The sequence below is a fragment of the Hydra vulgaris genome, chromosome 11 (genome assembly GCF_038396675.1).
Source record: "Hydra vulgaris chromosome 11, alternate assembly HydraT2T_AEP".
Taxonomy (NCBI): domain Eukaryota; kingdom Metazoa; phylum Cnidaria; class Hydrozoa; order Anthoathecata; family Hydridae; genus Hydra; species Hydra vulgaris.
This window is the reverse complement of record NC_088930.1, coordinates 20,618,433-20,640,568: the sequence shown is the minus strand read 5'-3', so window position 1 is coordinate 20,640,568 and position 22,136 is coordinate 20,618,433. Positions and strand designations below refer to the sequence as shown.

At 28.6% G+C, this 22,136-nt stretch overlaps 2 protein-coding genes across 2 annotated transcripts; both read left to right on the top strand.

Annotated features, from left to right (window-relative positions):
* Nucleotides 1-2,424: 2,424 nt before the first annotated feature.
* On the top strand, nt 2,425-4,612 carry LOC136087513 (uncharacterized). Its single transcript, XM_065810405.1, has 2 exons — nt 2,425-2,692; nt 2,942-4,612. Exons 1-2 carry the CDS (start codon nt 2,456-2,458, stop codon nt 4,436-4,438), a joined length of 1,734 nt encoding a protein of 577 aa, XP_065666477.1. The 5' UTR covers nt 2,425-2,455; the 3' UTR covers nt 4,439-4,612.
* Nucleotides 4,613-5,535: 923 nt separating this feature from the next.
* LOC136086915 (uncharacterized) lies at nt 5,536-6,873 on the top strand. Its single transcript, XM_065809414.1, has 2 exons — nt 5,536-5,752; nt 6,107-6,873. Exons 1-2 carry the CDS (start codon nt 5,536-5,538, stop codon nt 6,871-6,873), a joined length of 984 nt encoding a protein of 327 aa, XP_065665486.1.
* The last annotated feature ends 15,263 nt before the right edge of the window (nt 6,874-22,136 follow it).

Genomic DNA, 22,136 nt, shown 5'->3' with positions numbered 1-22,136 from the left:
TCTTTAAATTAAATTGTATTTTAAAACTAAAAACAATATTATAAATAACAAAAGAAAATTTTGTCTTTAACTTCCATTTTCAATCTTGTCCCTTCTTTAAATCATTATAAATGGTCATATATTTTATTTCAGAATATATACTGGCAGACGAGTTTCTAATAATTTAAAAGTTGCATCCATGCATAAAAATTCAGGAAATGCATTGTAAGTACTATGCATTTAAATATCTGGAAAAAAAGCACTTATAAATTATCTTCTGCATCTGTTATAACATCTACATTATCTACAATATGATATAATATAATATAATATATATATATATATATATATATATATATATATATATATATATATATATATATATATATATATATATATATATATATATATATATATATATATATATATATATATATATATACTTATATGTATATATATATATATTTGAAAAAAGAGGATGCATTATATGTAACAATATGAATATCAAAAAATGAAAATAATGACAACTTTAATTCTTTACAAAAAAACTTTTGTTTTATGACTTTCTTACTGTACTTTTCCTTTAAAGTCTTATGAAAACTTGTTAAATTATTTCGTGTATCACTTTTGAGTGCAGAAGCAGCAATTTTGATAAGTCACAAAGAGTTATCATTTTTCTAGTCTCCTTTGACAATTCACGTAGAATTAGCTCTTTGTTAGCTTTTAAGCGTAGCAAGTTTTCTGCTTTTGCAATAGCATAATTAGGAAGTCTTCTTTGATTTGGTAAGTGCTTATACAAAATCTATTTTTACAAGCAATTATTTTTTTCGTTATAATCATAAAATACCTACAACATATAATCTAATATGGTTTCTAACCACAATACCTTTCCAGAAAATGTCAGTCAAAATTTTTTAAATGAAATTGCAGGATATTTCAAGAATTTAATTCACATATTTTAGGACATTTTACCATAAATGTTATAAGTAGTTATAACTTACTTCAGATACTTCATGATTATGTTCATTGTTTAAATCTTGCAAAATTAATGTTTACCCATCTTCTGATGCTTTAAAACCTAAGAAGAATGGGCAAGCTTTCTTATAAGTTCTAGAATAAACATGTTCAAAATACGTTATTTTTTCATGGAATAAATATGCTATCCTTTGATGAAATAAGGCATTTAAATTAGAGCATTGTTTATTTCCTTTGCATAAATAAGTTATCAATTTATTTTTTTAAACCTTTATTTATGATAAATTCTTCAATAATAATAACAAAGTTATAAAATGAAAAAAGCACTAACAAAGTTTGACGTTTTCCATTGCCTTTTTTTGTAAACTTCCTTCCACCATGTAAACAACAATACTTTATATAGTAATACTTCATCTGTGGAGCTATTATAGCAGCTTTTCTTAAAATGGTTTTTTTAGCAGCTTCAATTGTTTTGGGGTCACGAATCCACAACTGCACAAAATGAGAATCTTCATATTTCTTAATAACTAATTCTAAATCTTCAAATGATAAAAATGTTTCTTTGCATGCAAAACTAGTTGACATCTTTTAAGTATGAATGAAACGAATTTAAATCAAAAAGATTTTTTTTTTACGATGCGAATTGGACTAGAGGTAGGCCTAAACCCGTGTTGTAGTACTTGTATGATCCAGTAATTTTGGCGAAACCGACAATTAGACTAAATGGTTTCCGCCAGAAATAGTTTTTTGTAATACTACGCAGAGAATTTTTTAAAAATAAAGTTAATAACAATTGAATGTTAATAACTATTGAGATCTTCCTTCTGGTATTAATATTTAACAGATTGTTTCCAATGTCAAATCTTAAATACAAATACTAGAAAATGTCCACATTTTTAACTAATAATCATGTCCTGTAGCTAAGTAATCGACTATGACCACTAGACTCATTTGGTCTTTCCACACTTCAAATTTTTTGTCATCTTTATTTCCCTGTTGAAAATTACCCAGTACGGTCTTCTTTCTCAGTAAGCGCATCCATCCCTGTTAAAGAATAAGTATTAAGGTAAAATATTTGATTTGTGAGAATTAAATCAAATAATTCATTTCTTAAACAGACTTTTCGCGGGTTATTAAAAACCAAAACTGCTGCTCCCATTTCAAAGAGAACTCAACTTATTAAAATCTTGTTGTAATGTTGTTGAGCGCTTATCTAACGCTACGAATACAACACAATGAACCACAGTGACCGCCAGGTTTGAAGTCTCCCCACATCAGATTTTTTTTTATAAATATTTAGTTGTATATATGAAAATAAATATTTGGTTAGTAAAAACCTCTAGGGGAATGGAAAAATGTATGAAAATCAAAGAATAAAAATTATAATTTTTAGTTAAAAAACATCCGCCATTTTCAGAAAAAAAGGCTATAATTTGCTAATCAAATATCGGCGTTGTTTGATTTTAGACATACTCTGGTACACAACGACAATTTTTATTAAATGGCGGTCAACAATCTATGTGCTGTTTGTTTTAAAATCTTTGGTAAAAAGTCAGCAAAGCTTCATAAAATATCTAAAGCTATTGAAGAAAAAATAAAAACTTTTATTTGGGATAGCTATGATCAAAATTTAGCAAACCATCCTAAAGTTATTTGTAGCAATTGTTATAAAAACCTTTATTGTTTGGAAAAAAACGATACAAAATACCTTGATAAGTGGCTAAAGCAAATTTCTCAGGTTAGTTGATAAAATTAATAAAAAACTATATTTAAGACTTAGTGTTTAATTAAATAAAGTTGTTTTATTTTTTATTAATTTTAAAAAAAGAAAGAGCTGTGTCTCAATGAACTTTGATAAACTTGAAAAAAACAACAACATTTAAACAGCTTGTTTTAGGAACTAATATGTCATCGATGTGTTTATTTTTATTGTGTTATATTTTTTATATTACTAATTTATATAGCTTTAGATTTTTTTTTTGATTAGATAAACCGTCAAGATATCAGAAGAACTTCAGATGTTTCAGAAATATCAAAAGATATTAACATTATTACTTCTGAGTTAAATGAAGATAAAAATGAAAGGATGTGCTTAAAATGTTATGGAGTTGTTAAGTCAGGCATTATTCATCTTTGTAGTGATGTTCAAGCTGTGAAAACTTTAGTTAATGCAGCATATGCATTGGGATCAGCAAGTGCAGAACGTGTCGCTTCAAGTATTTTAAAAACAAAAATGGAAAAGGAAAATATTTTTAGAGGTGAAAAATTCACAATTGCTACTTATGGGAAACCATTAACTATTGTTGCCGGAACTACTGACAATAAATGTGACCGTGCTAATTTTAGTCAAGTATCTTTTGGAACAATCATTGAGCTTATAAAATGTTTAGAACTATCTCAGTGTAAAACCAAAAAAATGTGTTCTATATTTAGAAAAAGTCTTGGCTTTCAAAGTAGCATTGAAGGAAATATTGTTAAAAAATTAGAGGCTTTAAAAGCAGAAATGAATGAATATTTTTCATGTAAAGAAGAAGAATTTGTTGAAGCTGGTGATATAGTAAATAAATCAATGGTTTATATTAAAGATATTGATGAATTTATACATGATATAATCACTGAAAGGAATATTGACCCTCTTTCTACAATTGTAAGAGTTGCTGTGGATTCTGGTCAAGGTTTTTTAAAGGTCACTATGAATGTTTTTAATCCGCATGATAAAACTAGCAACCAACCTGACCTTGATGACTCTGGAGTTAAGCGTTGTTTTATTGTTGCTATTGTAGAAGGAGTGTCTGAAAACAATGGAAATCTTAGAAAATTAGTTGATACTCTTAATCTTCAAAATATTAAGTATTCTGTTGCATTTGATTTAAAGTGTGCAAACTCAATGTTTGGCATTACAAGCCATGCTGGAAAATATAGTTGTTTGTGGTGTGAAGGAGAGAGTCTTTTGGATGGTGGAGAAAAACGAACTCTTGGTTCCCTCGATTATCATTACGGTAAATACACAGAAGCTGGAAAACCAAAATCAAAGATGGCTGATTATAAAAATGTTATTAATCCAAGATTATTATATCTTGAAGAGGATCCAGACACAATTATTGAAAATTTAGTTCCAGTACCTGAGTTGCATACATTAATCGGAATAGTTACAACTTTTGGAAAACTATTATCAAAACTATGGCCTGGCTTTGAAAAGTGGTTAAACTCAAATTACATATTTTTCAGAGGTTACCATGGCATTGGATTTGATGGCAACAATGCCAACAGACTTTTAGATAAGTTAGATGTTCTTTCTCGTGATATTGCTGATCAAGGAAAGCTTGATTTACTACCAGTAATTGAATGTTTAAGAAAGTTTCAATCAATGAAGCAAGCCACCTTTGGAGAAAAAGTTGGTGATATTGAATCTGTTGTTTTCGAATTCAAGATGTCTTATGCTAATTTAAGGGAATATATTAATACTTTGAAAACATTTCTTTGAATATACCGTGGAAAGTTCATATTGCAGTTAACCATATTGTACCATTTCTAAAAAGTACCAATACTGATAATGGGCTTGGAATTTACTCTGAACAAGCAGGTGAATCTGTTCATCATGAGTTTAAAAAGACATGGAATAAATATAAGAGACGACAAAGCCACCCAGACTATGCTAAACGGGTAAAGTCAAGTGTTGTGGAATTTTCAACATTTAATAAATAGTTAACAAGTTTACTGATCAATTTAATATATTTTGCTACACAACTATGTCAAAATTATTATTTACAAAGTATTTTAATAGCATTAAAAGTACTTTTAATTGAGTATTGATAAAATAGAATGCTATTTTTGTATTTCAAAGCTTAGTCAAGATATTTTTCACATTAAATGCATTTTGTTGTTGTTTTTATACCTACATTCTTTTTCTTTGTAATCTGTTATATAAATGTTCTAACACTTTTTTAATGCCTTTATATTATGGGAGTACACAAGTACAGAGTAAAAATTAGGTTTCTTCATGAAATAATGTGAAATATATGAACTTCAATAAGGTTAACGGTGTACCGCCCCTCCCCTTTTATCTAAAGTTTAGATGTGTAAAAATTTTATTCTAGCCATTCCTATGGAGGTTCTTAATACCTTTACTTAACTTATATACTATGTTACTTCTTAATAAGAAAAAAAAATTGGATGTGGGGAGACTTCAAACCTGGCGGTTATTGTGGTTCACAGTGACGAAGATTGTATATATATTTATATATATATATATATATATATATATGTATATATATATATGTATATACGCATGTATATATATACATATATATATATATATATATATATATATATATATATATATATATATATATATATATATACTATATATATATATATATATATATATATATATATATATATATATATATATATATATATATATATATATATATACATGTATACATATATGCAAAGATACATTAATCACTCATATATAAATAAATTATGATGTAGGTTAAGTTGTGTAAAATTACTTTAATGTTTTTTTATTTTATTGTTATTTGATTAAACTGTTATTTTGTGCTTAAGTAAAAATTGTAAATGAGAACTTATAAGAGAAAAACTGAAAAAGGACTTTATCCAACAGCAGTGGTAATAGAGGCAGCAAACCATGTTATTGATGGAAAAGAAATATCGATTAGAGCATCAGCAAAAAAGTATGGAGTCCACTACTCAACTCTTTTTCATTACATAAATAAAGTAAAAAAAGCTATTAATATGGGAATGCCGCTACCTACCACTACACCACTACCGTGCGGTAGTGGTGTAGTGGTAAGAGCGCTCGCTTTGTAAGCGTTCGGAGTTCGACTCCCACCACGTCCCTGGAAGTACCGCGCTCAACTTAGTTTCTCCGCGCAGCGGCCTTGCTCGGCAAGGTTCGTGTTTCGGAGTTAAAGAGTTGAGAGAGGGTTGCACCACGAATAACGACTAAAAAAAAAAAAAAAAAAAATATTAAAAAAAAAAAAAAAAAAAAATGAGTATCCTCCTCGACTGTAGTGGCCCCCCTCGGGCCTTGGGGAGGTGAATAATCTAAAAAAAAAAAAAAAAAAAAAAAAAAAAAAAAAAAAAAAAATACCTGGTTATAAAAAATCGCGCCAAGTTTTAAATTTAGAACAAGAAAAAGCTATTGCTTTATATATATCAACAGCTTCTGATATTTATTTTGGATTATCACCTTATGAAGCACGAAAACTTGCATTTGAATGTGCTATAAAGTATAACCTTAATTTTCCAAAATCTTGGTTAAAACTTTCAATGGCTGGTCCTGACTGGATGAGAGGGTTTTTAAATCGACATTCAGGATTGTCTATTAGAACTCCAGAAGCAACAAGTCTTGCACGAGCAACTAGTTTTAATCGTGCTAATGTAGGTGTATTTTTTCAAAAATTATCAGATGTTTTAGATAGAAATCATTTTTCTGCATCTAATATTTACAATGTTGATGAGACTGGTATCACTACTGTGCAAAAACCAAACAAGGTAATTGCTCGTAAAGGTATTAAACAAGTTGGAGCATTAACATCTCAAGAACGGGGGACACTAGTGACAATGGTGTTAGCTGTAAATGCATGTGGCAATAGTGTGCCTCCAATGTTTCTATTTCCGAGAAAGAAATTTTTTGATCACTTTATTCGTGATGGACCAAATGAATGCATTGGTGCTTCGAATGGGTCAGGGTGGATGAATGAAGAGTGCTTTGTTACTTACTTAAACCACTTTATTCGGCATGTCAAGCCCACAAAAGAAAGTCCTGTGCTATTACTTTTAGACAACCATCAGTCTCATTTATCTGTTCAATTAATAACATTTTGTAAAAATAATGGTATAGTTTTGCTTTCCTTCCCTCCTCATTGCTCACAAGTTGCAACCTCTAGATAGATCTGTATTCGGACCATTCAAAAAATGCGTAGCTAATGCACAAGACTCATGGATGAAACAATGGCCAGGAAAAACAATGAGTATATATGATTTGCCAGGAATTGCAAAAATAGCCTTACAGCATTCTCCTACACAACAAAACATAACATCTGGTTTTAGAGTGGCAGGAATATTCCCATATGATAAGGATATATTTTCAGATGCAGATTTTGCTCCATCATTTGTTACTGATCGTCCAGAAACTCAATCTAAAGCAGGTATTGATATTAGTATATCAACTTCAATCTGAGATGCAATTCCATCTCTGGCATCATTAGAATTTTCCCCAGAGAATGTAAGACCTCTGCCAAAAGCACAACCTAGGAAAGAAATACTCACTAGATCAAAGAGAAAGTATGCAGAAATTCTTACAGATACTCCAGTAAAACAGCGACTTATGGCTGAAAAAGAAGTTAGTTCTAAAAAGAGAAAGTCTAATACTTCCACACCAACAATCAAAAAGAAAAACATTAAAGGTGAATTAAAATGGAATTAATGTAATTTTTTGCATTAAAAAAATTGTTTTTTAAACAAAATGTTATTATGTTTTTATATCCTAAAAACAGAAAAAAACAGAACTTAATATCCTAAATACTCCTCTTGTCTTTTTTTAAACTTAATTGTTGTTTATTTGACCAAGAGAAATTTTTTTTTTTCAAAAACAGTTTTTAGATTACTAAACAAGTCAGGTATATGTGAAGTCTAGCATAATAAATGTATTGCAACTCAAGGAAAATACTACTTTCTTTTATTGTAATTATAAAATTTTTGTTGCCAAATAGAAATTACAGATTGACAAGTAATTTTTCTGTGAACTCTACAAGGCTTATTCTTTTAAAGTAATGTGTTGCAACTTGCCCCGTTCATTGTTGCAACTTGCCCCGACGCGGGGTAAGTTGCAACATTTTTTTTTTCATTTTTGTTTCACTATTGCGGAATAACTAAGTTTTATATTATATTTATCAATGTTGGATTAACATGTCACTAAGATCTATTTTATAACCCTAAAAAAAAATTTCAAAAATATTAAAGTTTAAGGAGATAAATGCAGTTTTTTAAATTTTGTTGCAACTAGCCCCGGTCTCCCCTACCTTAGCTATTTTTAATTTATTCGGTACAGATCCTGTAATAATTGAAGATTTAAGTATTTCATAGATTGGTTGTTTTATCACCGGAAACACATTTACAACTATATGGTTACAAATGTTGTCTATCCCAGGAGCTTTATTCGTCTTAAGCGAGTTTTTTGCAATTTCTAGTTCTTCATGGTTTAGTCCAGAGAAAATATTTAAACAGAAATATTGGTTTATGATCTAGGTTTCGAAGGAGATATCAGGGCATTGAATTTTTGAAGCCATGTTAGGGCCTATGTTTGCAAAAAAAGCCATTGAAGTTTTCAGCGATAGAATTTTTGTCGATATATTCAGTTTCATTAACGATAATTTTTTCAGATAAATTATTTGATTTTGTATGGTTTTTACCTATTATTTCTTTCAATATGTTCCAGGTTTTTTTAATATACCTTTTGCTTTTTTGTAGTTGTTCTGAATAATATATATTTTTTGAATTCTTTCTAATTTTTTCAAATAGATTTTTCTATTCCTTGTATGTAGTTAAGTTAGTTTCATTTCTGTTTTTTAAATACTTGATATGGAGTTTTTGCTTTGTTTTTGATGATTTTCTAAATCCGTTAGTTATCCACGGGCAGTTTAAATATTTTAACTTTATTGTAGTGATCTAGAAAAATATTTATAAATAAATTGTATGCGGAGTTTGTGTGTCCAAGGTTACATTCTTGGTATACTCCATCCCAATTTACTACCGATAGCGAGTCTTTAAAATTTTTAATAGAGAACTGATTGATTTTTCTGTTACATATTTTGGTTTTAGGATTGTTTTAGGTTCTTAAATCTTGAGATAATGAAAAATAAATAGGAAAATGATCTGATATATCGGTTTTGGTAATTCCTGCTTTCAAAGAGGCTTCTAGAGATGTATTTGTTAGTATATTGTCTATACCAGAAACGAAGGTTGGGTTACCTGGGTAGGTTTGTTGATGATTGGGAGGATACACAATTGAAACAGATTATCAAAAAAGAGTTTAGTAACAGCATTTTCTTTTTAGTTTAAACTGTTAATATTTAAATCCCCTATAAATAAAATATTTTTTCACTTGTCATTTATTTTGAGAAAGATTTCATTTAAAAAGTTTGAAAATTTATTTATATCACCTTCTGGAGGTCTATAGCAAGTAGAAATTATAATATTTTTGATTTATAACCCGTTATCTCAATAGTAAAGACTTTGCTATCAGTGTCAGAGATGAAGAGGTCTTGTCTTACTTTAAACACTGATTATTTCGGATATACGTTGCGATCCCTCCTCCCCTTTTGTTTGTTTTTCTTTCAAAAGATATTATTTTATAATTTGGAATTCAAAAAATTGTGTTCGTTTGAAATAATTCATCAGAACACCACGTTTCGGTTATGCAAATCATACTAAATGAGTAATTGCAATCTATTAGAAAGTGTTTTAGTTTATCAAAAGTTTTATTTATACTTTGTATATTTACGTGTATTGCAGTAAAATTATTTTTTAAAGTTTCAAGTTTATTTTTTAAAGTTTTAGTTTCAAAATATTTCGAATCAAAATTATTTCTGTGAAAAATTTGCGTTTCAGGGAGCTTATTCAGCAAACTTTTTTTTTGCGTAAGATCAAAACAGTGAAATTCGTATTCACTAAACATGCGCAGTTGCATTTAACAAAACTTACGTAAGTTTTTTCGTAAATTCAGTGCAAAAAAAAACGGTATTCACTAAAGTGAAATGGTATTCATCAAACTTTGCTCAGCTCAATTTAAGCAAGAAAAGTTACGTTAGCTACGAGTTGCCTTAACTTAGGCGTAACTTTAAAATCACTAAATAATAGAAATGGTGAAATACTATTATAATGCACATATTATCAGATTGATATAGAATTTTACTATAAATTATAATATATAAAATTTATGTATAAAAATTGTATATATTATAACAAAGTTAAAAATAATCATAGATATTAACACAAATTTAAATGCATCATAATAATTTAACAACTTAATAACATCTAATATTTAGACGCTATTATTATAAATCATAGTAATAAAGCATCTTGTATTATAATATCATAATATTATTGTTATCTTTTTTGTATAATATGATCAATTTATTGTCTTATAATTGTAATATAACAGCATAAAATAGGACCTTAACATATTTAAATTATATGCATTATGATGTGATATTATAAATAAATATTGGTACATCTTTATGACAAGCATGAAGATGTTATATTATTAAATAACTTAAGCTTAAAGTATTTATTTTATATATATTAAGATGTTATTATATTATTAATATAACAAAACATCTTATATAAAATATTAGTAACATTGTTATATAAAATAAGATATTAAAGTATATTATATGTTATTTAGAGTATGAAGTATTATATATTCTAAAAGATGTTATATTGTTATGATGCAGTTATGGTTTGGTAATATATACACACACACACACACACACACACACACACACACACACACACACACACACACACACACACACACACACACACACACACACACACACACACACACACACACACACACACACACACACACACACACACACACACACATATATATATATATATATATATATATATATATATATAGTTATGAAAATATTATATTGAAAAAATAACAACTATATCTTTATAAATATTAACAATACACTGTATGTATTAATAAAAAAGCAACAATATCTTTATAAATATTCTATTCACAGTTATTTGTTAAATGGTACATGTCTCATTAAGTTTAATGATCATACTTCAATTAGTTGTTTTAATAGCTTTATTTAGTTTTAGTTTAAATGAAACTTTAGTTAATTTGGTCAAGATCAAATCTAGCGTTAAGCTCAATATGTTGCTTTAAACGATTACTCTAATGTAGAATGTGTTCAAAAATTTCATTTGTATAAAAACAAATAGAGGTAGTCAACGCATTAACAATGATTTGTAACCAATTCTGTTGAGGAGCAACCCAATTTCTTCGGATTCAAAAATGCTAATATCAATGAAGCTTTTTTCAAAGTAACTGGGAGTTTTCAAAGAGTAATTGGTAAAAATTACTAGTCAATTCAAAAAATTAGTAACAATAAAAGAGTAATCTTTTGGTTATTAACTGTTTAATATGATTGTTGTGAATTGACTGTTACGAATGAAGTTTGAAAGAGTTGATTTATCGACGTCTTACTTAAGAATAGCTTTTTTTCTTTTTCAGAGATATTGTCAAAAGGTATCCTTGATAAAAGTTTTTATTTTTTCTATTTCTTAATTAAAAAAGATTGTGGAATGTAATCCTAATGCAGATTTCCTTTTTGCTTGTTAACAGTCTTGATTACACCATACAATTAGCCAACTACACCAAAGAAAATATATTTCAATAAGGCTCACCTTCAGGTAGATAGTAATGTGGAGCAATCCTTTGATTTTCTCAAAAACCATTGGAGGTCACAAGAGAGGTGGAGCACTTCAGTGCTCCTAACATATGCTCACCCAAAGTATATATTGCAAAATATATATTGTGTGTAATTTGCTGAAAAACTTTTACAATGGCTTAGGGTTAGAAATTCCAGATGACATAAATTTTGAGGACAGTGATGAAGATGATGTACACTATGTTCAGGCTGAATTAACAAAGATCAATTCTTTTGACTTGGCATTGAACAAAGTACTCTAATTAAAGTTTTGTTTTTAAATCGAAGGCAATAATATATTTTTGAATGTTACATGGATTTTTTTTTATTTTTTATTCGTGACTTGTCTAAGCATTTTGCAAACTCCAAACTTATGCTCATGCTAATGTCAAATTAGTATACGAATTTTAAATTACTTGTATTTAAAAAAATACTATTTACTTGATATTTAGGATTGAAAAAAATGAAAGTTTGTTTATTTTTTATTAATTGTATATTAAACAATTGTCAAAATTTATCTGCCTCTTTGTAGAATAATCAGTTCTAAACCCCTCTCTATCTCTTTTCTACTTAAAATTATTTTCCTAGCTTTTGTAGTAATATTTTTTACTAAATAAATATTCAATAAAAAGTATATAGTTTTTATAGCAAAGTCTTATAAAAATATTATTGTCATTTTATTAGAATGTAAAAAATACTAATAAGTAATAATCCCTAATTTAAATTAGTTAGAAATTTGTGAATTCAATATTAGAAAAGTTTGTTTTATATAATTACGAAAACTTGGTTCATTCAAAAAAAAAAATCAACTTGGTTGTTTTTTTGCGTAAGCTTTTGTTTAAGTTCAGCGCAACTCGTGCGCAACCCTAACTTTATGGAAATGCTGCGAAACATTGGTGAATACCAAAAAAAACATGAACTTACGATTTCCGTAACCTTAGTTGAGCTGCGCAAAAGTTACGAAAGTTTGGTGAATACGCACCCCGAATCGACATTAAAACGCAGCGTTTTAAAATCTTTTGTTTTGTTTTTGTCTTCGTCAGTCATTGCGTAAAATACAATAAATCAAAACGTGCTAGCGTAATAAAAAATTTACAGAACTATTTCACAAATCTCAATTTAGTACTTTGTTAAAATTAAAGTTATTTACGAAGATCTCTGACGAATATTATATCATATTTGATAATAGCAAGTTTACCTTCTTTTCGAAATCTTTTAACATCTTCCCATTACTTTTTTCTTATTTCCATCGTTTCATTCGCTTAGTCTTCATTGATAAGTATTCCGGTTCCTTTGAGTTTTTTTGATAGCGTTAAGATTTTATTTTTATTTTGAAAGTCAAGTAGTTTAATAATTATAGTTCTTAGATTTATCTTCATTTATTTTCCCAATGCAGTGAGCTCTTTCAATTATTACGTCTTCAGAAATTCCCAATTTATTTCTAAATAGATCTTTAACTTTGCACAGTCGTTCCAAGATTCCATGGGCAGCTCAGATAAGCCGTCAATCCTTATATTATTACGACTTGAACGATTTTTAAAGTCAATATTTTTTTTTAATTATTTATTTCGCTGGCCATCAGACTGTTTGTTTTCGATTTTTTTTTAAAGTAATTTTCTTCCTGAAAGTTGATACTTTCCTTTATATCGTTGATGTCTTTTTCAATTATTTTAACCTTTGATTTGCTTTTATTAAACTCGTTTTCAAGTTTGTTAAGCCAATCTGTTATTATTTTTAGATTTGCAGTTATGATATCGCTAAATATCTTTACCTGTTTTTTTCAAAGGTTGATAGTTTCACTAAGAATATCTTTTTTTTGTTCTTTTAGTTTGGTGGTAATTGGTTTTTCAATATTTATCATTGTAACTTCCATTATGTAAATTTTTTGATAAACACGTCTTGCTCTCACAATGCCGTAAATCCTTTTTCATTTGCCGACTGACTTATCAAAAAGGGTAAAATTTGCGAACTAAATGAACAAAAAATCATTGCTTGGGGTGTCATACCCCCTCCCTTATGATAATCTGCATATATATATATATATATATATATATATATATATATATATATATATATATATATATATATATATATATATATATATATATATATATATATATATATATATATATATATATATATATACATATATATATATATATATGCAGATTATCATAATTTAGTCTCAAAGAATATTAATGAATAGTTTATTTAAAAAAAAATCTTTATACCAAAATTCGCGTTATTTTTAACACACTCAATCATTTTATATTAGGAAATCAGTTTCCTAAGATAAGTTTTTTTTTAAAGGAACTCAAAAAAAATTTAAAATAACAAAAAAATATTCATAAGAAATGTTAAATAAAATCGTATTCTTAAGGAATATACTTTAATAACATAAGTTAAAATGAACTATCTCAACCATAAAAAAAAATAGAATAATAAATCTTTCCTACCTGTAAAAAAGTTCACAATACTATTTCTTAAAAAAACTTTAGCTCTTGAAACACCAAAATAAAGCTCTGCGGAGAATAACTTTAAAAGAACACACTTTCCTTAATAAAAAGCCGCATCTTATCTTGAGTGTCTCAAAACATATGATCTTAAGCAACTTCACCGAGAATTAACATAATTTAAATTGCATGATAACAGCTTATGTGTTGCCTTATATAGCCCAAGGAAATAGCAGTAGATAGGCATAAAATATTGAAGATATAATAAATTTTTGATGATCTTGTTTCGTTCTTACGTAATAACAAAATTTTGAATAACAAAAAATTATAGCGGGTAAGGTAAATTTTTTTTAACAATAAAACAATAAAAAGATATTAACAATACAGCCAAAAAATTAAATTAAATAATACCGTTGAACTTGCATGAATATACTTAACCAAAAAAATTCGCAAAAAAAATCAGCGGTTTACCTGAAAAAAAGGGTTTTACTATCTTAGGAACCTGCTTCCCCTATTTTTATTCTTAAAGTTTTCTTCAACTTCTGGACTCATTTGGGCTGCATTGTTCTCAAATTCTTTTTATTTTAGCTTGCAATCTTGACATAAAAATTTTATATAATCACAGTTAATGGAATAAAGTGTATCCTTCACATATATCTTATCTTGTAGTATTATCACATATATCTTGTAGTATTTTGTTAATTTTATTAAATTGCTCTAAGATTATTTCCCATGTTAAAACATCTGTTTTTCACTTCATAAACCTTTTATATAAACCATTTGCCTCTAATTTACATTCTGCTTTTATTATTTTAAAACTTTCAGTAAATATATATTTAAAGGTATTGAGCATTTTTTTAATACCTTAAACATTAACCGCTGAAAAAATCTTTAAAAACTAAAATGAAAAAATTTTTTTATAAATAGTGTCTTGCTGTTGTTATTTCAAACAGTAAATAGGTAATAAGTCATTCAAATATTTCTCCGTAAATAAGTCATTTAAATATTTCTCATAACAGTATCAGTGTTATTGCCAGCTGATCTGTATGAGCAATGTCTGGCGTGGAATCTACAATAAGGGTTATTATTAAGGTATATTTTGTATCGGCATTGTTGATTTGCTCAATATTTCATTTTAAAACATTTTTTCCCATAAGCTGCACTCTCTCTTTATATCCAGAGTTGGAGTAGTAGATTTCATCGCCCCAGTTTGCAAGATTGTTAGATGTTCTTTTAAGAAACGATCGAATTTTGAAATCAGTTCTATAAGACCCATTAATTTTCTTTATAATGTGGAGAGCCCCACGTTTAATTATGATCTCGTAGTGGCAAAGCTCTTTCAGATAAAAAATTTTATTGCCGCTACAACCGGTTCTAAAATATTGTAGTAATATTTTGCAGTTTGGTAGTCTGTTCTTTTAATTCTATATCTATTTTGCACTTATTCGACTTTTGTATGAGGTAGATAATCATGACTTCCTTTTGGTCATCAAATTCTTCATGGGATACAAGAATTTTTCTAATGTATTTCCAATCTTTACAACCACCAGATGCCAACACTGCTATTTCCTAAATGGGGAAATAATTAGCATGTTAAACAAAATGCTGCTTCTTTGCATTAAGAATAACAAAGTCATGATCTTACAACTGTTTGACCGTTTTTCATGGCTTTTATGAAAAAAACTGTTACAAAAAATCTGTTTTGGTCTCTGTGATTTTGGTTCAACTCCGGACATGAATCAATTTCCTTTTTATTTTGGAAAAATAAAGAAAAAAATGGCCGGTTTAAGTAAAGTTGACTCAGAACTAATAAACTTTGCCTAATATCTTATAACGTTATAGTTTACTCTTACATAAATAACATCAGTAATTTCAGACAATTTTTCTATTTCTTCTTGCATGCAGCCCTTGTCTCTGTCATAAACAAGATTTTCATCTCGGCATGCAGTATCTACATTGCCCTCAGCAGTATGATCTTCAATTGATTCTACATTAACAGTTACATTTACCTCTTCCAAACATGTCATTTCTTTGAATGATTCACCTACTTTGTGACAGGGGTGGATTAGAAAAAGTTTTAGATACTTTGATAACTAGAAAATTTTTAACCTTTTGTTCTTTTATTTTTTGTTTTTGACTACCACTTAAATATTTATATTCAGACATTTTTAGTTATATTTATGAGCCCCGAAACTTCAAAATAAATTTCAAAGAAATACGACAAAAATTTGTTTACAAAAAATAGATGTGCTTAGATCGCCTAAAAGTGATTTTATGTGTTAAAGAGTATTTTGTATTTATATAATATATATCCAAATATTTTATATTTTACAAAATCAACTAAACTTATATAATCTTATTACTTTTTAGACCACGTTTTTGTTATGCTACTCTTTGCTGAGATTGCACCCTAATTGCACTGCTTGCAGCTATTTATAAAATAGGTTTTGTCTAAAATATTTTCAGTGGTGGTTAATTTGAATTATTTTTTATTATCTTATTTCTTAGCGCAGCGTAGGCAGATATTAGTTTGGTGCTGGGACTCTTTCTCATTGGGGCCCCTTTTCTCTTGGGGGCCCTAGGCTTCAGCCTAGCCAGCCTAATGGGAGATCCGCTACTGAGTTTAATAAGAATTCAATTTTTTTCAGGTTTAATCAACTTATGAATATCAGTTATAAAAGATTTTTTAGTTTTAGGTTTAATTTTAAACTTAATAAATCATAAATAAAGGAAATTTTATTGATATAAAAACAATAGTGTTTGAAGATAATGGTGTTTTACACTTGAGAAAACTTAATTTTATTACATTTAACACTTGAAAACAAATCTTGAAAATTAAAAAATGAAAATTTGTGAATCAAGACATTTTTTAATCAAAAAGTAAAAATTATAAAATTAATTTTACATCCAGTGCACTTAAGTTTTTGCTTTATAAATTAAAAACAAAACCGCAACCGCTTTTCAATTTTGCTCTAAACAATGAAAAAGTATTTACTAAAAAAAACTACTTTTTTCTATTGTACAAAAACTCAGGAAAATGATAAGTGTTTTTAATTTCATTATGGAAAAGGCAAAAACGTTTTGCTTTTTGACATATGTTGACAAATCTGTTGTTTATTTTAATAATTATAACATATGTAATAATTATTGTTTAATAATATTTGTTAACATTATATATATATATATATATATATATATATATATATATATATATATATATATATATATATATATATATATATATATATATATATATATATTGCCATATAAATTTATTAAAGTCGTAAAGCATAATATAAATTGCAAGGGCAAGAAGAACAGCAGCGGCAAGAAGAAGACATAACTGGTCTTATCACCAAGCCCCTTAGTCTATACCGTAAATATAAGACAACAAAAATTAAAAAACGTAACACTATATAATATAAAACGTTTTTCTGAAGACTTAATAAAATAAATTTATCGGTCCTAAAGTCCTACTTTAACTTTTTGTTTTTGTATTCGTTAAGAAAAATTAAAAAAAAAAAGAAAAAAAAGGAATTAGTACAAAGAAACTATATTACTGAAAAGCAAGCAAGCAAATACGCATAATCCGGAAGCTTTCCTTTTTCACCAGCATATACCTTGAAATATGTGAATAATTCTTATAAATCATAATTTTTTATATATTTTTTAAAAAAAAAAAAGGAGAAGAATTTAAGCAATAACAAGTGGCACAATCCTTTTCTAAGATCGTCAAGCCCATAATGACAAACCTCTAATTGTTGGGTGAGTTTAACTATAGCAATCATTAAAACTTTAGAAAAAGCAGAGCATTACGTCGCATGTAGGAGTATTTGACGATTTTAGCTGGCCAAAATTATTTCTCTCTTTTTAACAGCTGAAAACTTGACCATATGAAAAGAAATTGTAAATTAAATGTTTTTTGTACAAATCCAAGCCAGTGGCGTTCAATATAGGGGAAAGATGGGTACTTTAGGGATTACATTTTATTCTATTCAATAGGATTTGAGGAAATAAAAGATATATTATTTTTTAAACTTTATTATGGTAAATAACATACTATATTTTGATATTTAATTAGATTCCACTTTGTCATTGTCAGAATATTCTTCATTTTCGTTGTTTTCAGTGTCGGAATCTTGGAGTTCTCCAGGAAGAAGCAATTCCACAGCTTCTTTTGAAAAAGGCTTTGTAAGTTTGTGTTTCTTTTTCCCAATGCTGGACAACAGAGGGTCGGATGTTAACAATAACCTATTGATGATATCTTGGTTACAATCTTTTCTAGAAAATTTTCTAGCATAGCTAAGTCTGTACTCCCGGAAATGTTTGTTTCTGGCTTCGGCAGCCTCTTCCGACAATTGTCCAATTGGCAAAAGCGCATTCTCTACTATATCAGGACCATGTACTAAAACTTTATGCAGAGTTGGAGTCATTGGACGCCAGGGGTATAGTTCAACATAAAGCTTTGCAGTATCCAAAGTATACTGTCTGAACTTTTCTACATCAATCTTGTGGCCACTGGAAATTACTTCTAGGATAATTTTCATTCTGGAAATTAAACGGAAGTCTACTCCAGTGATATCTGCAGATGTTTCCGGGTCGTTGAAGAATCTCCTGCTTGTGTTGCCGTTATTGGTATTCTCAAATCCAATCTTAGGTATGTCAACAAGAATGCCCATTTTTCTCTTGAATTCATCTTGGATTTTCTTTTTCCTATCTGAGATGAGTCTTTTCTCATCTTCATTCAGCCTTTACTGCCATTTTTTTACAGGCAATTTATATGATAGGTGAAGGAGACTTTCAAAACACCGTATTTTAGCGTGCAGAATGGATAGTCCAAATTTGTAGCTGCTTTGATTGTCAACACATGTTCTGTCCAAATCATTAAATTGTCTTGATGTTTCTCCACAAATATAACATCGCATGGTCGATTTAGTGGTGGTTGCTGTGTTACAGACTTTTCCGTCAATCATAGTTAACATCATCACATGTTCTACTGCTATGTCTTGAAGTTTAGTTGGTTTCAAGCCTGCAATTTTGTTTTCCATGTAAGCAATTTCTTCAGCTATTGCATCAGCAGTTTCTTTTATGAACCTAATTCGAATTGGCCTGCAAAACCTTGGAGACGATGGTGTAGGGTTTTGCCAGATAACCTTTTTATTTACTCAACAAGTTAACTGTAATGGAACCATTGAGCATTGAAATATACTGGCATCAGAATTAGAGTCATCCTCAAACTTTTGATGAAACTGTGTCTGCTGGGAGCCATCACAACCCCATTTCGTAGATAATTTCATATGTTTACGCCCACTTTCCGTTAGAGTCTTGATAACTTCTTCTAAATACAACACCAATCTTTTGGCAGTATGGTTTAACAGACTTTGTAAGTCTACTTCAGCTAAACTTTCTGTGACTGTGAACGAATCAGGATCAGGATAGCATGTTTTTTTTTCTTCGACCAAAATACTGTAGCAGGGCCATTGCTTCTTGTCACTTGTACGTACGATTTCATATTGAGATTTTGTTAGGCCTGCGTCAGTAAATATTAAAAGAGCCTCTAACGGTGTCAATGATTTTTTTGTAGATTCAAGACTGCTGCGATAAGCTTTTTTATACTTTCCCGCTCGTTTGGGAGATGTTTTAAGATCTTTGAGGACGGTTGCAGCACTTCTTTTGCCACTTGTTGTCAAACAAGTTTCAGCTGCAAAAACAATAGAATGGAGTGGATGGGGTACCCGGTATTTGGAAACTCCCTTGCAGCCAAGGGCCATGCTTCTTAATAAATATTTTATGAGTTCTGGATGAAGACGACCACATTTTTCTAAAAATAGCTTTCAACCTCGACATTTGACGCTTGTATACTGTTTTTAGTTCTTCGGTATATTGATTTCTTGATAACAAATTTTGATCAGCTAAGTCCATTTTTTCATTGAAATTTGGAGCCTCCTGCTGCTGAATACTGTTGTAGAAATCCAAATGAGAGATTGTTTGCATTCCTGATGACCCATCTAGAAAAAAAAATTAAGTTGAAAAATTCATCTTGGACCTTGATGTGCTTAGAACATGATTAAAATTTAGATGGCATCAACAGGCAGTTGAAATTAAGATTTTTAAATAGCTAGTGGTATAAACTCATAGAAAAACGAAAAAAACTAAGAGGGTTTCAATGCGCACTACAACTTTTTCACTTTTAAAGTCAAAATTTACTTTAAAATTCGTTAAAAAAATGCTAAGTTTCATGGTACATAACTTTTGTGGTAATTAATATTTCAAAACGGTAGTAAGAGTAAATAATGTACATACCTGTCATAGATTCATCCATTATATAACACTGTAAAACTTCTGTTGTAAACACTTGTACACAGCTTCAATAAACACCACTAAAATCGCTCGTAAATAAAATGAACCACGCAGATATAGATCGGATATTTAACTAGACTGTGTAGTTCCAATTACTACTTTTATAACCAAACCATTAACTGCTCATTAAGCGACCATTATCGAGAGATAATAAGGGTAGGTAATTAAGTGGGTACGGCTACTTTTAATAATTCCAATTTTGGCCAGCTAAAATCGTCAAATACTCCTACGTGCGTCGTTCATCAGTAGTTTTTGCTTCGATTTATTCTTAAACTCATTAAGTGTAGAAATTGTGTTTAGGTCATTAGTTAGTATTTTATTCCATAATTTCGGCTCTATAGTAGAAATTGAAAATTCGGTTGCCGTAAAATAACTTTTGGGTTGAATTTAACTGTTATTTAAAAATCTGGTGAGATATCTAATCTGATTTATTTTGAATAATGAGTGAAATATTTTAGGAGAAATGTTTTTATTAATTTTGAACATAAATTTAAGAATTTGATAAACATTTAATTGATGAACATTCATTATATTTGAATTAACAAATAATGCTTGGGAGTGTGTATAACGGCCCACAACGGAAATGATTCTGATTGCATGCTTTTGTTTATTAAATAGTTATTTTATTTTATTTTTATTTGTACTGCACCAAGAAATATTTGCATAATTAAGATAGCAATGAATAAACGAGAAATATAAAAGCTTTAAGCAAGTTGGATTTAAAAAAGGCTTAGTTCAGCATAGCAGGCATATGTTCCTTGAGATTGTATTTTCGAGATATTGTATGTGATATCTCCACGTCACATTTTCATCAAAAAGCACGCCGAGAAATTTTAAAGTGGTTTCTCTTTTTATGTCCTGATTGGCAATACAAAGTTTTGGAAGTTTCAAAGGAATTTTATCTCGGTCATGAAAACGATGGAAAAAAGTATATTTTGTTTTGGTTACATTTAGAGATAATTTGTTTGCATTAAACCATTCAGTAAGATTTAATAGCTTTTTGTTTACTGACTGAAACAAAATATTTACATCATTATGTGCATAAAATAGATTTGTGTCATCTCCAAATAAAATTGTATTTAATTCAGTACAAGATGTGCTTAAATCATTAATAAAAATGAGAAATAGGAGTGGCCCGAATTAGATCCCTGAGGAACAACACATGTGATGTTCATATTGGTTGTTTTACCTTCATTATAAGAAATGTATTGTTTTTTATTTGACAAATAGCTGTTAAACCACGCAATATTTATATGTTTAATACCATAGTTTTCTAATTTTGTTAATAAAATGTAATGAATGACAGTGTTAAAAGCCTTACTGAGATCAATAAATACACCTAATGTATATTTATTTTCATCAAATGATTTAAAGATATCATGAACAAGATGAACAATAGCCTGATTAGTAGAGAGGCTCTTTTTAAACCCAAATTGCTTACAACAGAGAATATTGTTTACATCTCAAAAGTAATACAATCTTTTATACATAATGTGTTCTAATAACTTTGAAAAGCATGATAGTATGGAGATAAGCCTGTAATTGGAGACACTAGTCTCATATCCCGATTTTAGTATAGGTATTACCCTTGCAATTTTAAGTTTATCGGGAAAAAATCCTTGGTTTAAAGAGAGCGTAAATATATGCAAAAGCGGAATTTTTAAATAAGGCATTGATTTAATTACTACATTACTGCTTACATCATCAACTACATTACCTTTATTTGGTTTAAGTGAGTACATGGCATCAAGCAACTCTGTTTCTGTCAGCATATTATTGTCCATTGTATTATTATTAAAGTTTAGGTATGATTTGAAGCAAGTTTTACTTTTATTTATTTTTGATGCTAAACTTGGACCTGTGCTAACAAATGCATGGTTAAACGAACTAG

What these genes read in the sequence shown, in the direction of transcription:
- LOC136087513 (XM_065810405.1), top strand. Translation starts at nt 2,456, where the DNA reads ATGGCGGTCAACAATCTATGTGCTGTTTGTTTTAAAATCTTTGGTAAA. An exon ending in GGCTAAAGCAAATTTCTCAG is followed by an intron (nt 2,693 to 2,941) that starts GTTAGTTGATAA and finishes TTTTTTGATTAG; the next exon opens with ATAAACCGTCAAGATATCAG.
- LOC136086915 (XM_065809414.1), top strand. Translation starts at nt 5,536, where the DNA reads ATGAGAACTTATAAGAGAAAAACTGAAAAAGGACTTTATCCAACAGCA. An exon ending in CACTACACCACTACCGTGCG is followed by an intron (nt 5,753 to 6,106) that starts GTAGTGGTGTAG and finishes TTTTAAATTTAG; the next exon opens with AACAAGAAAAAGCTATTGCT.